Below are 20100 nucleotides of genomic sequence, written 5' to 3' on the forward strand. Positions count from 1 at the left end.
CCTGACCTCGTGATCTGCCCGCCTTGGCCTCCCAAAGTGCTGGGATTACAGGCATGAGCCACCGCGCCCAGCTTCAATGTATCTATTTTTAAAATACAATTAGTGCTTTTCATGTCTTGCACAAAAAATTATTTTCCCAGATGTGAGGGTGATCTGGCTGTGAAATCTGTCACCTTATTGATTGGCAGGGTTGATTTGGCTGATCTGGCTGGCTAGGCAAGTGTCCCTTCCTCCCTCACCACTCCATGTGTGTCCCTCCTGAAGCTGCACACTCAGTCGAAGAGGATGGCCATCCCTCATAGAGAAGGACCAGTCTTCGGTCAAGGGTATATGAGTAGTTGTGCTCCCCTACTAAAGCCTCCAAAAAGCTCTCAAGAAATCATTTTCCCTCCTCCCCAAGGTTTTCTTCCAGAAGCATTATGGTTATGGGTTTTGCATTAAGGTCAATGATGTAGCTGGAATTCAGTTTTGTGTATGGAGTGAGATAGAGTTCAAGGTTCCATTTGTTTCTTCCATACAGATGTTCAATTGTTCTGGCACCATTTGTCAAAAAGATGTTGTTTTCCTCCATTGAATTGACTTGGCAACTTGGTAAAAAATTGATTGACCATAAAAGTGTGACTCTTTTTCTGGATTTTCTATTTTGTTTCATTAATACGTTTAGCTATCCTTATGCCAATACTATACTGTCTTGGTTACCATAGCTTTCTTTACATTGAATCTTGAAACCAGTGTAAGTTCTCCAGCATTCTTCCTCCAGATTTTCTTAGTTATTCTAGAGCCTTTGTATTCCCATGTAAGTTGTAGAATCAGTCTCTCAGTTTCTCCAAAAAGGACTGTTGCAATTTTGTCTCTCAGTTTCTCCAAAAAGGACTGTTGCAATTTTGATAAGAATTGTGTTTACTCTAAGATCAATTTAGGAAGAATAAACAACTTAACAATATAGAGTGTTCCAATCCATGAATATTGTATATTTCTCTCCATTTAATTAGATATTCTTTAAGTTCTTTACAGTTTTAAGGGTAGACCCTCACAAATCTGTTAGGCTTATTTCTAGACACTTTATGTTTTTTCATACTATTATAAATAGTGTTTTAAATTTTTATTTTTCAATTGTTGGTTGCTAGTATATTTTTCTATATTGACTTTTATCCTTTAAGCTTGCTAAGTTTACATTTTAGTCTTAGTAGCTCCTTTATAGATTCCATAAAGGTTTCCATGTAAACAATTGTTACTTATAAAAACAACAGTTTCCCTTCTTCCTTTCCAATCTCTATGCCTTTTTTTTTCCTCTTCTTTTTATTGTCTTGTTCCATTGCTTAGGGCTTCTGATATGATGCTGATTAGAAGCAGTGAGAAGGGATATCTTTGCCTTGTTTCCAATCACAGAAGAAAGCATTAACTCTTTCGCCACAAAGTGTGGTGAATATTGTAGGTTTTACATAGATAGATGCCCTTTATTAGACTGAGGAGTTTCCTTCTATTCCTAGTTTGCTGAGAGTTTTTATCATGGATGACTATTGAATTAGCCAGATTATTTTTACATATATTGAGGTGATCGTATGAATTTTCTCCTTGATTCTGTTAATGTGGCAAATTACATTGATTTTTCTAATGTGAAATTTACTTTTACATTCCCAGGTCAATCCCCATTTAGACATGATATGTTATCTTTTTCATATATTACTTGATTTAATTAGAAAAATTTTATTAAGGATTTGCATCTTTATGAGGAATACTGTTCTGTAATTTTCTTTTCTTGTGATATCATTTTCTCCTTTGGGATCAGGTAATACTAGCCCCATAAAATGAGTTGGGAAGTATTTTCTCCTCCTCTGTTTTCTGAAAGACTTTGTGAATCATTTGTATTATTTCTTCCTTAATTGTTTGATGAAATTCACCTGCGAAACCATCTGGGCCTAGAGTTTTCTTTAAAGAAGTGCTTTTGACTATGAATCCAATTTTCTTGTAGATTGGAGCTATTTAGATTTTCTAGTTTTCTTGTGTCATTTTTGTTAATCTGCATTTTACAATAAATTTTTCCATTTCGTATAAGTTGTCAAATGTATTAACATAAAGTTGATCAAGTATCACATTAATATCTGCCAGATAATTCTGATGTCCTTGCTTTCATTTCTAATTTTGACAATTTGTGTTTTCTTTTAAGATTTCTTGATCGGTCTTGCTAGAGGTTTGTCTCTTTATAAACTTTTGATTATGTCCATTTTCTCAATTATTTGTTTACTACTTCATTTATTTCTGCTCTTATTTTTAAATTTTCTTGTATTTTCTTTGGTTTTATTGGCTCCTATTTTATTAGTTTCTTAAGTTAAGTGTTTAAATGACTGATTTTATCCCTTTTATAATATAATTTCTAATACATTTCAAGCTATACATTTCTCTGTAAACATTTTTTAGCAAATCTCAGAAGTATGGTGTTTATTATCACTCATTTAAGAATATTTTCAAATATCTCTTGTTATTTATTATTTATCTCATGACTAATTTAAAAGTGTGTTTCTTAATTTTGGAATATTTTGGTGTTTTATGGATATCTTTTTGTAATTGATTTGTAATTTAATACCTTGGTGGTAAGAGAATATATTCTATGTAAACCAATCTTTTGATATTTATTGAGGCTTTTGTTTTATGGCCCAGGATATAGTTCATTTTTGTGAATATTCTATGTGCACTTGAAAAGATATGTAGTCTGCAGTTGTTGAGTGTTTGTTCTATAAATGTCAGTTAGGTCAAATTGGTTGATGTTTTTGACATCATCTACTTCTTTATCGACTTTTTTGTCCAGTTTTTCTATCAATTACTGAATGGCTGTGTTAAAATATCTGCCATGATTGTGGATTTGTCTATTTCTCCCTTTCATTCTGTCAATTTTTGTTCCATGTATTTCACAGCTCTATTGTCAGGTGCCTACTCATTTGGGATTGTTATATCTTCTTCACTTGATCTCAGCCAATGGGCTAAGAAGTGATTGTTACATCGTCTTGATTAATTTACCCTTTTATTGTGAAATATTCACTCAAGACTAGAGCACTGTCATTGTGCTCTTTATCCTGAAGTATATTTTGTGTGATACTAACATTGCCATATCAGCTTTCATTATCTTATGTTAGCATATGTCCTTTCCTACTGTCTGTCTTTATAATTTATAAAGTCTGTCTGTCTTTATAATTAAAGTGTGTCTTGTGAACAAATTATATTGAATCTTGTTTTCTGAATCCAGTAAAACAATCTCTACCTTTTAATTGGAGAGGTTAGTTCATTTATTTTTAATGTAGTTATTGATATGATGGGCTTTAAATCTACCACCTTGGTATTTGTTTTCTATTCATCTCATTTGTTCTTTGTTCCTCCTTCTCTACATTCTTTTGGGTAAATCACATATTTCTTGGCTTTCTCTTTTATTTCTACTATTGACTTTAATTATATTTCTTTGTGTTATTTTCAGTGACTGATCCACAATACACATTTTAAGGTATCTCAATCTATTTTCTAATAATATTAAACTATTTTACCATTAGTATAATAAATTTACACCATAATTCCTTTTATACGTGTGTGTTACTTGTATATATGATATCAACTCCACAATATCTTGCTATTTTTAAAATACTCAATGAACTTTTAAAAAATTATATAAAATAAGGACATTTAAAAAGATATTTTACATTTATCTGAATATTGAAACTTTCTGGTGCTCCATCATGTATCATTTTCCCTCAGTCTGAAAAGATTTTCTTTTAGTGTTTCTTTTGGCTAGTTCAGATCTTTTGGAGATACATTATCTCAGCTTTTTTCTATCTGAAAATGTCTTTATTTGACCTTCCTTTTTGAAACCTGTTTTTACTGGATGTAGAATTCTAGGTTGGTAGACTTTCTTCTTAACTTTCAGCACTTTTAAGATTATTCATTTTTAACATTCCACTGACTTTTGTTCTCCAGTGGTATTCCTTGTATTAGTATTAGGTATTACTTGTGTTATTTTTCTCCTGTATGCAATGTGTCCTTTTTTCTCTAGTTGCTTTGAAGATTTGCTCTTTATCTTTGGTTTTTAGCAATTTAACTCTGATGGGCCTACATGTAGTTTTCTTTGTGTTTATTTTGCTGGGGGCTCACTAAGCTTCTTAAACCTTTGGGTTAATGTCTTTCATTAATTTGGGGAGAAAATTAGCTATTTTCTCTTTACATATTTCTTCTGACACATTCACTCTCTCCTCATCTTCTGGGGTCTCTAGGGTCTCTACGTTTTTCTCTCTTTGTGTTTCAGTTTAGATATTTTTTCTTTACCTATCTTCAAGTTCACTTGTGTTTACCTTGGCTCACTCAGCTTTCAGTTAAGTATATCTGACAAACTCTTCATTGCTGATATTGTATTTTTTTAATTTCTAGCATTTTCATTTGGGCATTGGTGTGGGCCATGTGAAGACTGGCAAATACTATGAAGTTCTTCTCTTCCTCAATGATGGCTCTGGTTTTCTCCTTCTTGTAGACATTCTGTGTGGGCATTAGTGGTCTTGTCAGTTGGGTGGCCAATTTGAACTTTTCACAGAACTGTCTCCCTTCTTGGGACCCAAGGACTTCCTGGCAAAGAGGATAAGCTTACAGCAGTACTCCTTCAACCATTGCACATTGGATACCAGGGACCCAGTGGACTTGTTCCACCTTCTTGGATCCATAGAGATACCAATGGTCCAGTCTACCTTCTTATGGATGCCAGCCACCCTTAACTCTTCCAAGCTGAAGGCCCTGCCAGCTCATACTTTGGTGTGATACCTTACTGTGGGGCATCTTACTATGGGCTGGATGGGTCCAGATGCAGGGCATGCTTTTGCTTGCCTGGCTTTGAGTCTGCAGATCTTCCAGGCCAGCTGGTTGAACCAAGTAGCCACGCACTGCTGCCAATCCTTATGGAAGTGAGTCTTCAGGATCATGCCATCCAGCTGGGCATGATGGCTGCCTACAACCCTACTCCACAGGAGACCTGCTGAGTAGAAACAACTCTTTTTGGTTCTTTTTAGAGTTTATATGTCTTAACCATCTCTTCATGCATACTGTCCACTTTTTCTGCTGTAACCTGCAGCATTTTTGTGTGATAATGCTCACTTCCGAGACATTGCTGGATCTGTTTTCATTTAATGTGTTATGTTTTAACTTTTTTCCCTTGCTTTTTCATATGTCATATAATTTTCTTCTATATATCAGACATTTTGTATAAAAGAACAGTAGAGAAAAAAATAACCAATATTTGCCTCTAGAAAAGGGCATGTTTTTTCTTCTATCCACTGCTAGAGTGGAAAGGGGTCTTAGTCTCTCTGATGTTAGTTGAACCGTGTCTGGGCTTTATTGCAGTCTTAGCTTCATTCAGTTCACCATTGGTTTTAAATATGTTGAGGATAGGTCAGGACTTTGGGCTCTCAGCACTGTTGAGATTCTGGAGATCTTAATTGTCATTTCAACAACATTCTACACTATGGGAGATTTCAGGTTTTTGTTTGTTCTTTTTTTTTTTTTTTTTTTGTTAGACGGAGTCTCACTGTCGCTCAGGCTGGAACGCAGTGGTGTCATCTCGGCTCACTGCAACCTCCACTTCCTGGGTTCAAACGATTCTCTTGCCTCAGCCTCCCTAATAGCTGGGATTACAGGCACACACCACCATGTGTGGCTAATTTTTGTATTTTTAGTAGAGACGTGGTTTCACCACGTTGGCCAGGCTGGTCTCGAACTCCTGACCTCAAATGATCCACCCATCTCGGCCTCCCAAAGTGCTGGGATAACAGGCTTGAGTCACTGCGCCCGGCCAAGATTTGTCTTCTTTACAGCTCTCGTACAAGGTTTTCAGTTGCTGGGGAGTTCTCTTCACATTCCAGGACCTTTCCTGGGTTTCTGAGCCTCTAGATCTGTCTCTCTTGCCATGCCACCCACCCTTAAGACTTGGAGAGCTACTGCCTTACACACTCACTAAGGTCCAGAATGCCTTGGGAGAGTTTCTCTTAGCGCTCCTATCCAATTCTTAGCTTTGGGTGGCTAAATTACCTAATTTTTAAATACAAAATAATTAGTGTTTAATTAGCTTACATAGAAAAGGGAGGTTTTTAAAGTTTTTCTTTTTTATCGTTGATGTATATTTTACATATAACAAAATTCACCCATTTTATATGTATATTTTCGTGAGTTTTGGCAATGATCTGTAGTCATGTAATCACTACCATAATTTAAAAACCTTTTTGGTCAGGCGTGGTGGCTCATGCCTGTAATCCCAGCACTTTGGGAGGTCGAGGCAGGTGGATCATGAGGTCAGGAGATCAAGACCACCCTGGCTAACACAGTGAAACCCCATCTCTACTAAAAATACAAAAGATTAGCCGGGTGTGGTGGCGGGCGCCTGTAGTCCCAGCTACTCGGGAGGCTGAAGCAGGAGAATGGCATGAACCCAGGAGGCACAGCTTGCAGTGAGCCGAGATAGTGCCACTGCACTCCAGCCTGGACAACAAAGCGAGACTCCGTCTCAAAAACCAACAACAACAAAAACCTTTTTATCCCCCTAAAAAGTTCTGTCATATCCTGCCTTTGCATTCAGTCCTTCCTGTAATCTCCAGACCCAGGCACCTCTAATCTCTTTGTCACTATGATTTTATTTTTCCTAGAATTTCATATTTATTGGATCATAATATTTGTCTTTTATGTTTATCTTCTTTCACTTAGCATATTGTTCTTGAGACATATCCATGCTGGCGATATATCCCTGCTATTCATTTTTATTGCTGAGTAGCATTCTATGGTACATTTATCACAAAATATCCAAAGGTTGATGGACATTTTGTGATATCCATACTATAGAATACTACTCAGCAATAAAAATGAATAACATTTCAGTTGCTTTCAGTTTGGAGCTCTTATGAACAAGGCTGCAATGAACATTTGAGGAGGAGTCTTTGTGCAGATATAGTTTTTCTTTCTCTTGGATAAATTCCTAGGAGTAGAATGATGGGGTTGTATGATAAGTGTCTGTTTGACTTTACAAGAAACTGTCAAATTTTTCCATCTATAGTGGCTGGACCACTTTGCAGCTGCCTCAGAATTATGTGTGAGCTCTGGTAGCTCGATATTCTTGCCAATACTCGGTATTGTCAGTCTTTTTCATTTTAGCCATCCTAGTGTGTTATCTCATTGTGGTGTTAATTTGCATTTCCCTGGTGACTACAGACAGCATTATTTTACATCCTTAAAAAGAATTGGTATGTCTGTGTTTCCCGTTTTTAGTTGGTTTGTCCTCACGTTATTGATTTGTAAGTTTTTTTTGTTTTTTGTTTTTTGTTTTTTTTGAGACAGGATCTCGCTTTGTCACCCAGGCTGAGTGCAGTGGCATGAACTTGGCTCACTGCAGCCTCAACTTCCTCGGGCTCAAGTGATCTTCTCACCTCAGCCTCCCGAGTAGCTGGGACTTCAGGCGACTGCCACTAAACCCAGCTAATTTTTGTATTTTCAGTAGAGACAGGGTTTCACCATGTTGCCGAGGTTGGTCTCAAACTTCCTGGGCTCAAGCAATCCTCCCACCTCCGCCTCCCAAAGTGCTGGGATTACAGGTGTAAGCCACTGCACCCACCCTCTGTGACAATTCTTCATATATTCTAAATACATTTTGTCATATATGTTTTGAAAATATTGTCTTCCAGGATACGGGTTACCTTTTCATTTTCTTTGTGATGCAAAGAGCAAAAGTTTTTAATTTTTATGAAGTCCATTTCCTTAATTTGTTCCTTTCTGATTTGCACTTTTTAATGAGCTAAGTCCTCTTTGCTTAACTTCAGATCACAAAGATTTTTACCTACGATTTCTCCCAGAAGTTTTACCATTTCAGCTCTTACATTTAGATCTATGATTCACCTTGAATTATTTTTATGCATAGTGTGTGTGATTTTGTTTGGTTTTGCTTTCGTTTTCTCATATACATACCCAGATCTTCCAGCACCATTTGTTGAAGTTGCTATCCTTTCCCATTGTATTTCCTTGATACCTGTGTCAAAAATGCATTTACTATAAGTGTGAGTCTACTGTTATATGCTGAATAGAAGTGGTGAAAGCAAAAAGCTTTACTTTGTTCCTAATATGTGGGGAAAGTTTTTAGGATATGACCATAAAGTGATAATTTTAGCCAAAGCTTATCTTTTTTTTTTATTTTACTTCAAGTTCTGGGATACACGTACAGAATGTGCAGGTTTAAGTTCTGGGATACACGTACAGAATGTGCAGGTTTAAGTTCTGGGATACACGTACAGAATGTGAAGGTTTGTTACATAGGTATATATGTGCCATGGTGGTTTGCTGCACCTATCAACCCATCATCTAGGTTTTAAGTCCCCCATGTATTAGGTATTTGTCCTGATGCTCTCCTCCCTTTACCCCTCACCCCCCGACAGGCCCCAGCATGTAATGTTACCCTCCCTGTGTCCACGTGTTCCCATTGTTCAACTCCCACTTATGAGCAAGAACATAAGGTGTTTGGTTTTCTGTTCCTATGTTAGTTTGCTGAAAATGATGGCTTCCAGCTCCATCCATGTCCCTGCAAAGGACATGAACTCATTCTGTCAAATTTCACTCCATTTATTTTTCACTCCATTTACTTTGAAGCTCTGTTATTAGGCACTTACACATTTATGATTGTCATATCTTTCTATTGAAGTCATCCTTCTATCATTTTGAAATGATCCTCTTTTTTTTACTTGAAATCTATTTTATCTCATGTTAATATAGTCAGTCCTGCCTTCTTATGTTTATTGTTTGCATAATATATATGTTTTTTCCATCCTTTTATGCTCAACTTATTTGTGTCTTTATTTGTAAAGTGCATCTCTTATAGATAGGGCATCTTGGTTCTTCGTTTTTTATCTGAAAATCTCTGCCTTTTAATTAGACCATTTACTTCATTACCATTTAATGTAATTAGTTATATGATTTGGTTTCAGCCTGCCATATTATTGTTTATTTTCAATTAATCTCCTCTCAATTTTTGTTATTCTATTCCCATGTCTTGCCTTTATAAAAGTATCAATTAATGTATTAGTTTGCTAGGGCTGCCATAACAAACTATCATGGACAGGGGTGGCTTAAACAATGAAAGTTTATTTTCTCATAATTCTGGAGGCTAGAAGTACAAGATGAAGGTGTCAGCAAGGCTGTTTTTTTCTGAGGCATCTCTCTTTGGATGGTCGTCTTCTCCCTGTGTCTTTACATGATCTTTCTTCTGTACCCATCTGTGTCCAAATTTCTTTTTCTTATAAGGACACAAGTCATATTGTGAGGTACTGGAGTTTAGGACTTCAACAAATGAATTTTGAAGAGGGGGATGGGATAATCCAGCCCATAACTATTGGTTTTATAATTGCATTTAAATTTTTCTATTAACTTTTAGCTATACTTCTTTGCATTTTTTTAGTGGTTGCTTTAGGAATTACAACATATATATCCCTAGCTTTCCATAGTCCACTTACAATTAGTCTTGTACTACTTCACGTAAAATGTAGAAATACTGTATAGGTCCACGCTCTCCCATATTTTATGTTATAATTGTTATATGTTTTCAGTCAACATACATTATAAACCGAAGAGTTACAATTTTTTTAAACAGTCATATGTATTTTTTTTAAAAAAAAGAGAAAAAGCAAAAACAGTCTTTCTTATTTATCCAGCTATTTAACATTTGCAGTGATTTTCATTCTTTTCTGAGGCATTAAGTTTTCATTTAGTGTCATTTCTCTTTAGCTTCCTTTAGTATTTCTTATAGTACAGGTCTGCTAAAACAAATTCTCTTTGTTTTCTTTTATCTGATAATATCCTTCACCCTTGAAGAATATTTTCATTGGATATAGAATTCTGGGTTGACAGGTTTTTTTTTTCTTTCAACATTTTAACGATGTTCTGCTTTCTTCTGTCCTCTGTAGTTTCTCATGAGTTATCAGCCATTAATCAAATTATTGTTCCCTTATACATAATATGTTTTTTTCTTGTTGTTTTCAAGATGTTTTCTTGAGTCCAACTTCACCATGACCTTTGCCATCTTTATTCTTCTTGGTGTTCATGGAGCATCCTGCTTCTGTGAATTGGTGTCTTTCATAAAATTTGAGACATGTTCAGCTATTATTTCTTCAAAGTTTTTTTCTGCCTCATTTTTGCTCTCCTCTTATTCTGCCCCTTTCTCCCACAAGATTGGCTTCAAAGTTCTTTTGAATTACTTGCAAGGGGAGGGCTAGGGAAGGCTTATCAAAGCCCAGATTCTTGGGCTCTACCTCAGACCTATTGACTCAATGTCAGGAACTGGGACTCAGGACTCTGTGCTGTAGTAAGTTCCCCAGGTGACTTTTATGCACCACAAGTTTGAGAGCTCCTGCACAGGACTTTATGGGCTTCAAGAGCAGGACCATATCTTACTTATCTGTTGGATGCTCCTAAATTGCTCTGCAGTACCTCACTCCATGCCTTATACATGGAAGGCACTCAATATGCATGTTGATATGCATGTGATATTTGCACTAATGCATAGGATTGTTTATCCTCCCTACTTCAAAAGGCATCTCTTATGCTAGTCTTTACCTCATCAACAGGTCTTAAAGTTGAGGTGGTTGTAGTTCACATTCAAGTTAATTAGAACTTCTCCGGTTTCTTATTATAGAAATACAACTCAGTGACTTAAACAAAACGAAGAAAATGTGTTGACCCATGCAACTGAAAAGTCCAATGATTGTACCAGCCTGGGTCACAGCTGAACCAGGGCACCAACACAACATCCTAGTACCATCTCTCGCCATCTCTAAGCTCTACTTTCCTTTAGGTTGGTTTTATTGTCAGGCAGGCGTCTTCCCACTTTGAGATAAACACTGTTGTCAACAGTTCTGAGCTCACATGGTTCTTACACTTGTGTTCTCAAAGTAAATAGATCAACACCTCCTGGGCAGCTCTATCCAAAGCCCCAGAAAGGACTCTTATTGGCCTGGCTTTAGTCATGTGTCTATTCTTCGACCAATCACTATAACCAGGGAGATGACTTGCTCTGATTAGCTATCTGGAGTCACGTGGTCAGCCTTGAGGTAGGAGAGGCAGGGCCATGAAATTGACAGCCCCTATGGATAAGGAAGGAAGATTGCCAAGCACACAAAGCAACAGATGACTTCTACCACAATCTTCAACATAATGGATGTGAACTCCTGTTCGTGCCTTTCAACAGAGAAACTTTAGAACCATGTTTGTGAAATGGACCCTTTTTTTCTCCAGGGAGGTTAGAGCAAATTCCATAAAGCCAGTCATTCCCAATCTTGGCTGTAAATCAAAATCCCCTTGGCGTGCTTCCTAAAAATACAGATGCCTGGACCCGTCCTCAAAGAAGCAGAATCTGAGTGGTTGTGACTAGGGAGGGCATATAAAATTTTAGGTGTAGAATGGTAATAATTTTGCCCAGTCAGCATATATGCCCCCTTTCCATTTCCCACTTTTCCTTCTGAAATTCCTTTCACCAGGTTTCAATCCATGTGGTTGGGGGATAATACTGTCCCCCTACCAAGAGTAAGCGCATAACCCAGACCTGATTGATCAGAGAATTTGATCCCTCTGTCCTTAGCAATTGGTTCAGGAATGGACATTCAGTGCAACCTGAGCCAGTGAGACTGAGACCCAGCATTTTGTTGGAAATTTTGGGAAACAGAAGCCCTCTTTTTTGTTGGAAGCACTAGCCATGAGGGTAATATGAGCCTACAGTGGCCCAGGGGCCACCACATGGCAAGGGCCCCCCTAAGAGTAAAGCTCAGTAGGCAAAGTACAGCCCAAGGGGAAAGAGATGATTCTAGAGATTCTTGAGGAAGAAGCCCAAGAATGGGCCGTCAGTCAGAAGACCCAGAAAGCAGACAGGACCACAGAGAAAGCAAGCCAGAGTCCTGAAAACATCCTCCCATAGCCTGACCCTCCTCTGGCCTTGCAGTTAATTAGGAGACCCTCTAACCTCCCTCAAGAGAAAAGTCAGTTCGAGTTGTGTTTTTCTGTTCCTTACAAAAGAGGTGAGGCTTCCTAAGTCTTTCATGTGGTTGAACATGTTCCAAAGTTTATCCATTCATTCAACAACAGTTGAGTGTTTACTATGCGCTCAGCACTATCCTACACACTGAGGATACAGCAATAAACAAAACACACAAACTCCCTGTTCTCTTCATAGCCCACGTTTCTTTTAAAAAGCAATCCTGTTCTCTCATTTTTAAAAGTGTCACCTTTACTTTGAAGGCCCTGAGTAAGTATGTGGCTGACCAAGCCCTTGCACTTAGAGGAACATTAATGGCGCCTTCTTCCTGACCTGTGCATTCTTCCTCCCAAGGAATCCCTTTGGCCACTTGTCCATTTCCATTTGGGAAGGCCTTTCCCTTGAGAGAGGATGAGAGCCATGGCCAGATTCTGAGTAGAGGATGTTACGTGGAATTGGACCTTGGACAAGTCACTTCAGCTCTGTGAGCCTCATTTACCTCATCTATGAAATAGGGGTGAATCCTAGTAGGCAAACACCACAGTAATAGTTGCTGCAGGCAAGATCCACCCGTGAATGCTAAGAGTAGTGGGTGAAAGTTTGTGGAAAAACAGGACATTCACATAGTCTCAAAGTATCACTTCTAAGATATTTATTAATTACAAAAGACAGCCAAGTAACTTTATACAGGAGACACCCAGTAGATGCCACCTTAACCAAGTGATCAAGGTTAACACTACCAGTAATAAGAAATATTGGCATCATGTAGCCCTTGATGTGATTTCCTGAGGATACAATATCACTTCTTGCCAAAAAATGCTCAATGCCAATCTAATCATGAGAAAACATCAGACTAGCCCAAATTGCAAGACATTCTACAAGATAACTGACTGCTACTTGTCATAAGAGTCAAGGTCATGAAAAACAAAGAAGGCAGATAAGTTGTCACAGACTAGGGGACACTAAGGGACAAAACATCTGAACGCAAAGTGGAATCCTGGATTGGATTATGGTACAGAAAAAGGACATGAGTGGAAAAGCTGATGAAATATGAATAATGTCTGTAGTTTAGTTAATAGTATTGCACCAATGTTGATTTTCTTGGATCAATGTTTGTGCCATGGTTATATAAGTTGTTAAGATTGGGGAAGCTGAGTGAAGGGTAAATAAGAAAGCTCTGTACTATTCCTGCAACTTTTCTGAAAGTCTGAAATTATTTCAAAATACAAAATTGAAAATTGGACTGAATACCAGTTCTTACTATGTAAGGATGGTGTGCAGATTAAGCATCCATCAAGTCCTCAGCGCAGTGCTGGATAAGCATTCTGTAAACAATAGCAAGCATTGCTGCAAGCTTCTTTACATCTGTTATAAAACACTTACTCATGGAGCACCCACAAGCTCACTGCTGCCCAGCGGCTTTCTCTGTCTCTTGCCCTCATCAGTGAGTTCTCTATTTGGGACTGAATAAACAGGATTCTGCAAATCAGTCCTGAAAACAAGAGTTTAAACAAAAGAAAACCGTACTACTCTGATTACAAAACAGAAACCAAGAGTGCTCCTGAGTGCTGAATGGAACAGACTCACGACCCCGCCCCTCCACCCCCGGAAGCAGATGGCAGAATTTATTTGAACTGACTGCTGAATGGAACAGACTCACGACCCCGCCCCTCCACCCCCGGAAACAGATGGCAGAATTTACTTGAAAAGGTCTTAGAGGAAAACGAAGAAGGCATCTATTCTTGGATTGACTAGCCAAAGTGTCGATGTCAAAGGCGCCATTTTTGGTTTTATCCAGGATCTCATTCTCCCCTAAATCAATGGTCTGCAAACTTCTGATCAGGTACACATATTAGGAAAATACTTTGAAACAATTCCTCTAATGTTTATGCATTTACTTGCTAATTATATACATTTACTCAGTGTATATAATTTTACTGTGTATAAAACTTTACTCAGTGATGTAAAAAATTTCCTTACTCTCACTTAAGGATTATTGCTATTTGGATATTGAATATCCTTTATTATTTTTAAATTATTGGTTTATTTTATATGGTTTGAAATTGTGCAGTATGGTTTATATCAATACTTGATTTTTATGATTGTCATAAATGAAGAACTAACCTCATAGAGATATATCTTCCAACTGGATGAAGGGTATCACTTGCTCTACGTATTTTTAAAAATGCTTTTCATCTTCCAATTCCATATACCAATTTTGCAAAGGTTTTTGTTGAAATTTGTCTAGTTATTTTTATCTTCCCTGAGGTTAAGCTGTTGTTGAAAACTAATTAAAAAGTGTTGAATTTTTGCACTTTTAGCATGAGTTTAAAATTCACTGACACTGAAATGCTAGGTTGAGATAATTTTAAGTTATATTAGAAAATTTGGTTTCCAGGACTTTAAAGTGTGTGCATATTAAAGCATTTATATAGGGAATTTACATAATTTTGAATAATGTAAATATGTCAACAATAACTCCTTAACAAGAATATTTCCAAACATCTGTTTTTAAAATGTTTTCTCCAGGCTGGGCACGGTGGCTCATGCCTGCAGTCTCAGCACTTTGGGAGGCCGAGGCAGGCAGATCACCTGAGGTCAGGAGTTCAAGATCAGCCTGGCCAACGTGGTGAAACACCGTCTCTACTAAAATTACAAAAATTAGCTGGGCATGGTGGTGGGCGCCTGTAATCCCAGCTACTCGGGAGGCTGAGGCAGGAGAATCACTTGAACCCGGGAGGCGGAGGTTGCAGTGAGCTGAGATCATGCCATTGATCTCCTGCCTGGGTGACAAGAGCAAAACTCTGTCTCAAAAAAAAAAAAAAAAAAAAGAAAGAAGGAAGGAAGAAAGAAAGAAATGTTCTCTCCATAGCCCAAGTTTCTTTTAAAAAGCAATCATGTTCTCTCATTTTTAAAAGTGTCACCTTTACTTTGAAGGCCCTGAGTAAGTATGTGGCTAACCAAGCATTTGCACTCAGAGGAACATCAATGGCGCCTTCTTCCTGACCTGTGCATTATTCTTGCCACCTCCTCCCAAGGAATCTCTTTGGCCACTTGTCCATTTCCATTTGGGAAGGGTTGGTTCTATTCAATGTAGCATGGCCACAAAGTTGTCATCTGGTCCTCCCTGGCTGTGCCCTCTCCATGGAGTTAGAGTCAACAAAGCTAAGGGACTGTGCATATCCACAGCCCACATCCAGTCTCCCAGACCATGCACTCTAAGATCCTGGAATTTTCTCCCAGAGCTGTGGGAGCCTCTTCCCCAGGGCTATTCTCTGTCCTCCCAAGAGCAGATGACATCCCCCACGTACACACCCTGCAGTCTAAGGAGAGGCCAAAGGGTGGTGAGAAGGCTTGGACATGAGCTGGCAAGTACAAACACTTGTGCACAAGACCTTCATGGTGTAGGATGGAGCTGGAGATGGAATAAAAAAAGGAAGTGGGCTATGGGCCAGATTCTAAAGAATTCTGAATCTGAGCCTGGCTCACCAGATCACTATGAAGCCATGTTTGCAAAAGGAGAAGACTAGCACATGTTTTATTGAATATTTAGATATTTAGTCATATGGTAAGTGGACCTTTTGTACTCTTGCCCTGGGTCCTGCAAATTGATTGGGACAGGCTTGTCACCTGCTGTTGTCTTTCAATTGCCTCCTCTCTGTGTGCAGCCACCTCTGAAGGTCATTTGATGAGCCTCTTCTTATCTCATGCAAGTGTTCAGCAAACTTTCATTTGAACTCTTCTTGCAAGGTCTCTAGGCAGCTCCCAGCTTGCAATAAGATGGTGCACCAGGATTTATACTCTCCCAGGTAGACGCCACAGTGCTGACTGATCCAGTGAATGCTCAGTTGGGTGTGAATCTGAAAGTTCAGATCTACCAATAGGAGATGATTTGCTTTGGGGAACTGGGAAAGGGAAACGTTCTCAGCTCCTTCCAAAACCTAAAAACCCATTTCAAGGGCTGCTCTACTGACTTCCGCCTGCCAATGTGAAAGGTATTCCAAAAATGTGGAGGGGAAATGAAAAGCTGTCCTTAGAATGGAGAGGGTAGACCGGTCATTTCTAAGTAGCATCAGTTAACTGGTGTAACTTCAGCTCATCACAGAAGTAAATGAATGAGGTAAAATGTTTTGTTTACAACCTCTCACCATTGGAAAACTCCAGCTCTTCCTTCTACATGTCTCAAACACCTTGAAAGCCCCAAGACTTGTGACACACAATCAGAGGGGGCACCACTGTCAACTGGAATAGTAAATCTTAGTAAAGCTTAATGTCTTTTGTATTATTTTAGATTAAAATAATACTCAGAAGTAAAAATGCTTATGTTGTCTTCTTCGGTGTCAGTGGATAATCTGACTTACTCCACCTTGGCAATACTCCCCTAAATTATGAATTCCAATTAGGGGTAGCTAAAAAGCCTCAGAAAAGACTTTCTGCTAAAATAGATGCCACGCAATCAAGATTTCTCCAGGAAAAGAATAAAAGTTCATAGTACATGTTGGTCACATGGTTGAAAAGAAATTTAGAGAATTTCAACTTCTGATAATAAATGTGGAGAGATAGAGGTAGGGTCGCAGAAGAAAGAGGAATTGCTTAGAAGTCAGGAGACTGAAAGCCAGCTTCCGTTCATCCCCTTCCTAATTGTGTGATTGCTTCAGTTTCCCCATTTGTAAAATCAGAGGGTTAGACTTGATTCTCTCCAAGTTGAAAACTCAGATATGCATAAAATTTAGGGCTGTACACTCAAATTCTTATCGGGGCTGGGGAGTAAAGATAAATGAGTGACGGGGCCAGGCGTGAGACAATAAGGAGTAGTGGAGACTGGGGCGAACTAGAGAAATAGCCCCTACTCAGCTGCAGCCAGCTGATGCCATTTAAGCAGAAATATAAGCCTAGTGTTGTAGTGTTGACAGTTCTCCCACATTTTTTAGAAGTCAGGAATCCAAATATTATATAAAATTTCGATATTATTAATATGGCATTTATTTTTTAAAAATCATTTCTGAAACACTATGCTAGACAAAAAAAATCTCCCACGAAACCAGTTTGTGACCCATTGCTTCAGAAGACTTCAACGCATTAACTACATTTCAACTTCATTGGCAACAATTGCTGGAAAGTTCTTCACTTTGCCCTGTCCTCACACCTTTACATTTACTTCAGCCGAAGATGTTTATTTGCCTGGGAAGTGGTTCCTCAACAGAAACATTTGTTTTAACTGTTGTGGCAAATCATCCATTTGCTGGGAGAGGTGGAAAAGAACAGCTAAGCCTTTTTTCCCCCACAAACATTTCTTTAGGCCAGCTTATGAAAGCCTTTGCTGATTGGTTTTTCTCTGTAACAGGGCCCAGCATTGTCTTGGGATGGGAAGATGCCCATCTGTGTGGATGGGGTACAAATTTCCATTCCAACACTGCAGATCCAGCACCTGATGAGGAGCCCTGGATAATCACAGTGGAAGTTCCACTCAATGCTAACACTTAGCAGCCATGCGAAGACTCATAACCCTGTCTTCCTCTTTCTCTCACTCATCTCCATTAGCTGGGCCTGCGTCTTGGTTGACTTTGCCATATTTATGAAACAATATCAGGTTAATTCCTATCCTCTTTGCTTCACATGATTTCATGCAAATAATCGCTGCCTACGTGCACATTTCAAAAGGGACCCTTTTAAAAATTTGATCCTTCAAACTTAACTTTGCCCTCCAAGCATTCCAGACTCACCCAGGGCCTCAATTTTTAATAAGTTTGCACAGAAAATTACGGAAAAAATGGAATCTAAACAATGGACTTGGTTTTTAAAAATAATCAGGCAGGAATTAATGTTTCAAAATAATTGTCTAGAGGTGATTCAATTTCACATGCTCTTTAAATATGTATTTTTCAGTGCACTATGGCTTGAAGGGATGATTTAAAATTAGTGTATATAGCAGGCTGTGAATCATAAAAACTCTTACAGTTAAGTTTTTCATTTCTTTGCTGCAAAACTTCAAAATTGAAATTCTACCTTCCTGGTAAATCTCCTGCCAAAATAATTTTATCAGTACGAAAATAAAGGATTGGCTTTTAATAAGTACAACTTAGAGATTTTGTGGCAGGCAGCATTCAAAGATGCTGGTGTTGGCCAGGCGTGTAGCTCACGCCTGTAATCCCAACACTTTGGGAGGCGGAGGTAGGAGGATCACTTGAGCCCAAGAATTCAAGATCAGCCTGGCCAAATAGTGAGATCCCATCTCTACAAAAAATTTTAAAAATTAGCTGGGTGTTCCGGTGTGCCCCTGTAGTCCCAGCTAGTCAGGAGGGTGAGGTGGAAGACAGGAGGCTGATATGGGAGGATCGCTTGAGCCCAGGAGGCAGAAACTGCAGTGAGCCACAATCACGCCACTGCCCTCCAGACTGGGTGACAAAGCAAGACCCTGTCTCGAAACAACAAAAACAAAACAAAAGATGTTAATATTAATGTCCTGGATAATTCCTTCTTCTGAAGTGTGGGTGACACTTCTGACTTGCTTCTGGCCAATAGAATTTGGCGAAGACAATAGGATGTCACACCTATGAGTGTATGTATATACAACGTAAAACATTATATATGTGATTTTTTTTAATATTTAGGGACAGGGTCTCACTATGTTGCCCAGGTTGGACTCTAACTCCTGGGCTCAAGCAGTCCTCCCACCTCAGCCTCTTGAGTAGCTGGGACTACAGGTGCCAGGCTTTTTAATATATAATCTTACGTGTGTGTGTGTGTGTGTGTCTGTGTGTGTGTGTGTGTGTGTGTGTGTGTGTATGAAATAATCTTGCATTAGAGTAAGAGAGAGATTCTGGCCTTGAAAAAGCAAACAGCCATGTTGTGAGTTGCTTATAGGGAGGACCAAGTGGCATTGGCAGGTGGCATCCAGGATCTGAGGGTAGCCTCCAGCTGACGGCCATGAAGAAGCAGGGCCCTCAGTCATACAACCACCTTTTGTACCTGCAGATTGGTAAACAGGAAAAGGTGAAACAAGGAAACAAAATGTGCCAGCAACCTAAATGAGCTTCAAAGTGTGTTCTTCCCTGGAGAATGCAGCCTGGTCGTACCCCGATTGCATTCTGGTGAGACCTGAGCAGAAGGACCCAGTTAAGCCATGCCAGTGCTCCTGACCCATGACAACTGTAAGATACTAAATGTGTGTTGTTTTAAGCTACTTAGTGTGTGGTGATTTGCCACACCACAACAGAAAATTAATACAAAATTTATTTGGAAGGACTATTGCAAAATTTATCAAATTATAGAATTTTAACAGAGAGAGACTTTTTAGCTCAACACTTTTGTTTTACATGTGAACAACTGAGAATCAGAAATGGAAATAGTCACAGAGCAAGTTAGTGATAAAGCCAGGAACAAGTTTCTTTTGGCCCTTTCTCTAATATCAGGCTTCTTCCCTGTAAGGAACCACTGGTATTGACTTTTTCTCTTCTTCTCTCTTTCTCCATATATATATATATATAAAACGATCACTCTGTCTCTTTTTCATATGAATACATTTATAAATATATAAATTTAAATATAATATGTGCAAATATATACATATATTATTATTGTTGAATCTTCCCATTAAAAAAAGGTTGAACAATTTACATCTCTCCCAATACTTGATGAGCAAATCCATTTCCTCACAATTTCACACAAGTCAGTTATTATTCACCTCTTCCTGTTTACCAATCTGCAGGTACAAAATGATATTTTGGTGTGTTTTATTTTAGCCATTCCTAATATTTAAGCAGGCTGAACACCTTGCTTAATGTTTATTGGCCAATTGGATTTCATGGTTTATTAACTGCATGTTCATCCTCTGTTCACTGTTATACTGGCTTGTCTGTTTTCCCTATTGATTTGTAAGAATTCTTGATAAATGTGTCCTGAGTTATTAGTAGTTTATGTGGAGTTAGGTGTGGTGGCTTATGCCTGTAGTCTTAGCACTTTGGGAGGCTGAAGTGGGAGGATCGTTTGAGGCCAGGAGTGGGAGGCTGCCGTGAGCTATGATCCTGCCATTGCACTCTAGCCTGGACAACAGATTGACACCCCATACGTTAAAAAAAAAAAAA

At 38.5% G+C, this 20100-nt stretch overlaps 1 protein-coding gene and 1 pseudogene across 2 annotated transcripts in view; one reads left to right on the forward strand and one right to left on the reverse strand.

The window, feature by feature from the left end:
- Positions 1-4374: 4374 nt before the first annotated feature.
- On the reverse strand, positions 4375-5132 carry LOC129052178 (large ribosomal subunit protein eL13-like; annotated as a pseudogene).
- Positions 5133-13742: 8610 nt separating this feature from the next.
- EYA2 (EYA transcriptional coactivator and phosphatase 2) overlaps positions 13743-20100 on the forward strand; it is a 315121-nt gene continuing 308763 nt past the window's right edge. For both annotated transcript variants that reach the window (XM_054541866.2, XM_054541867.2), the window contains exon 1: positions 13743-13859. In XM_054541866.2, the coding sequence (XP_054397841.1) occupies positions 13783-13859 (77 nt within the window). In that variant the 5' untranslated portion in view covers positions 13743-13782. The remainder of the gene's footprint in view (positions 13860-20100) is intronic.

The sequence above is a fragment of the Pongo abelii genome, chromosome 21, assembly GCF_028885655.2.
Source record: "Pongo abelii isolate AG06213 chromosome 21, NHGRI_mPonAbe1-v2.0_pri, whole genome shotgun sequence".
NCBI classification, from domain to species: Eukaryota; Metazoa; Chordata; class Mammalia; order Primates; family Hominidae; genus Pongo; species Pongo abelii.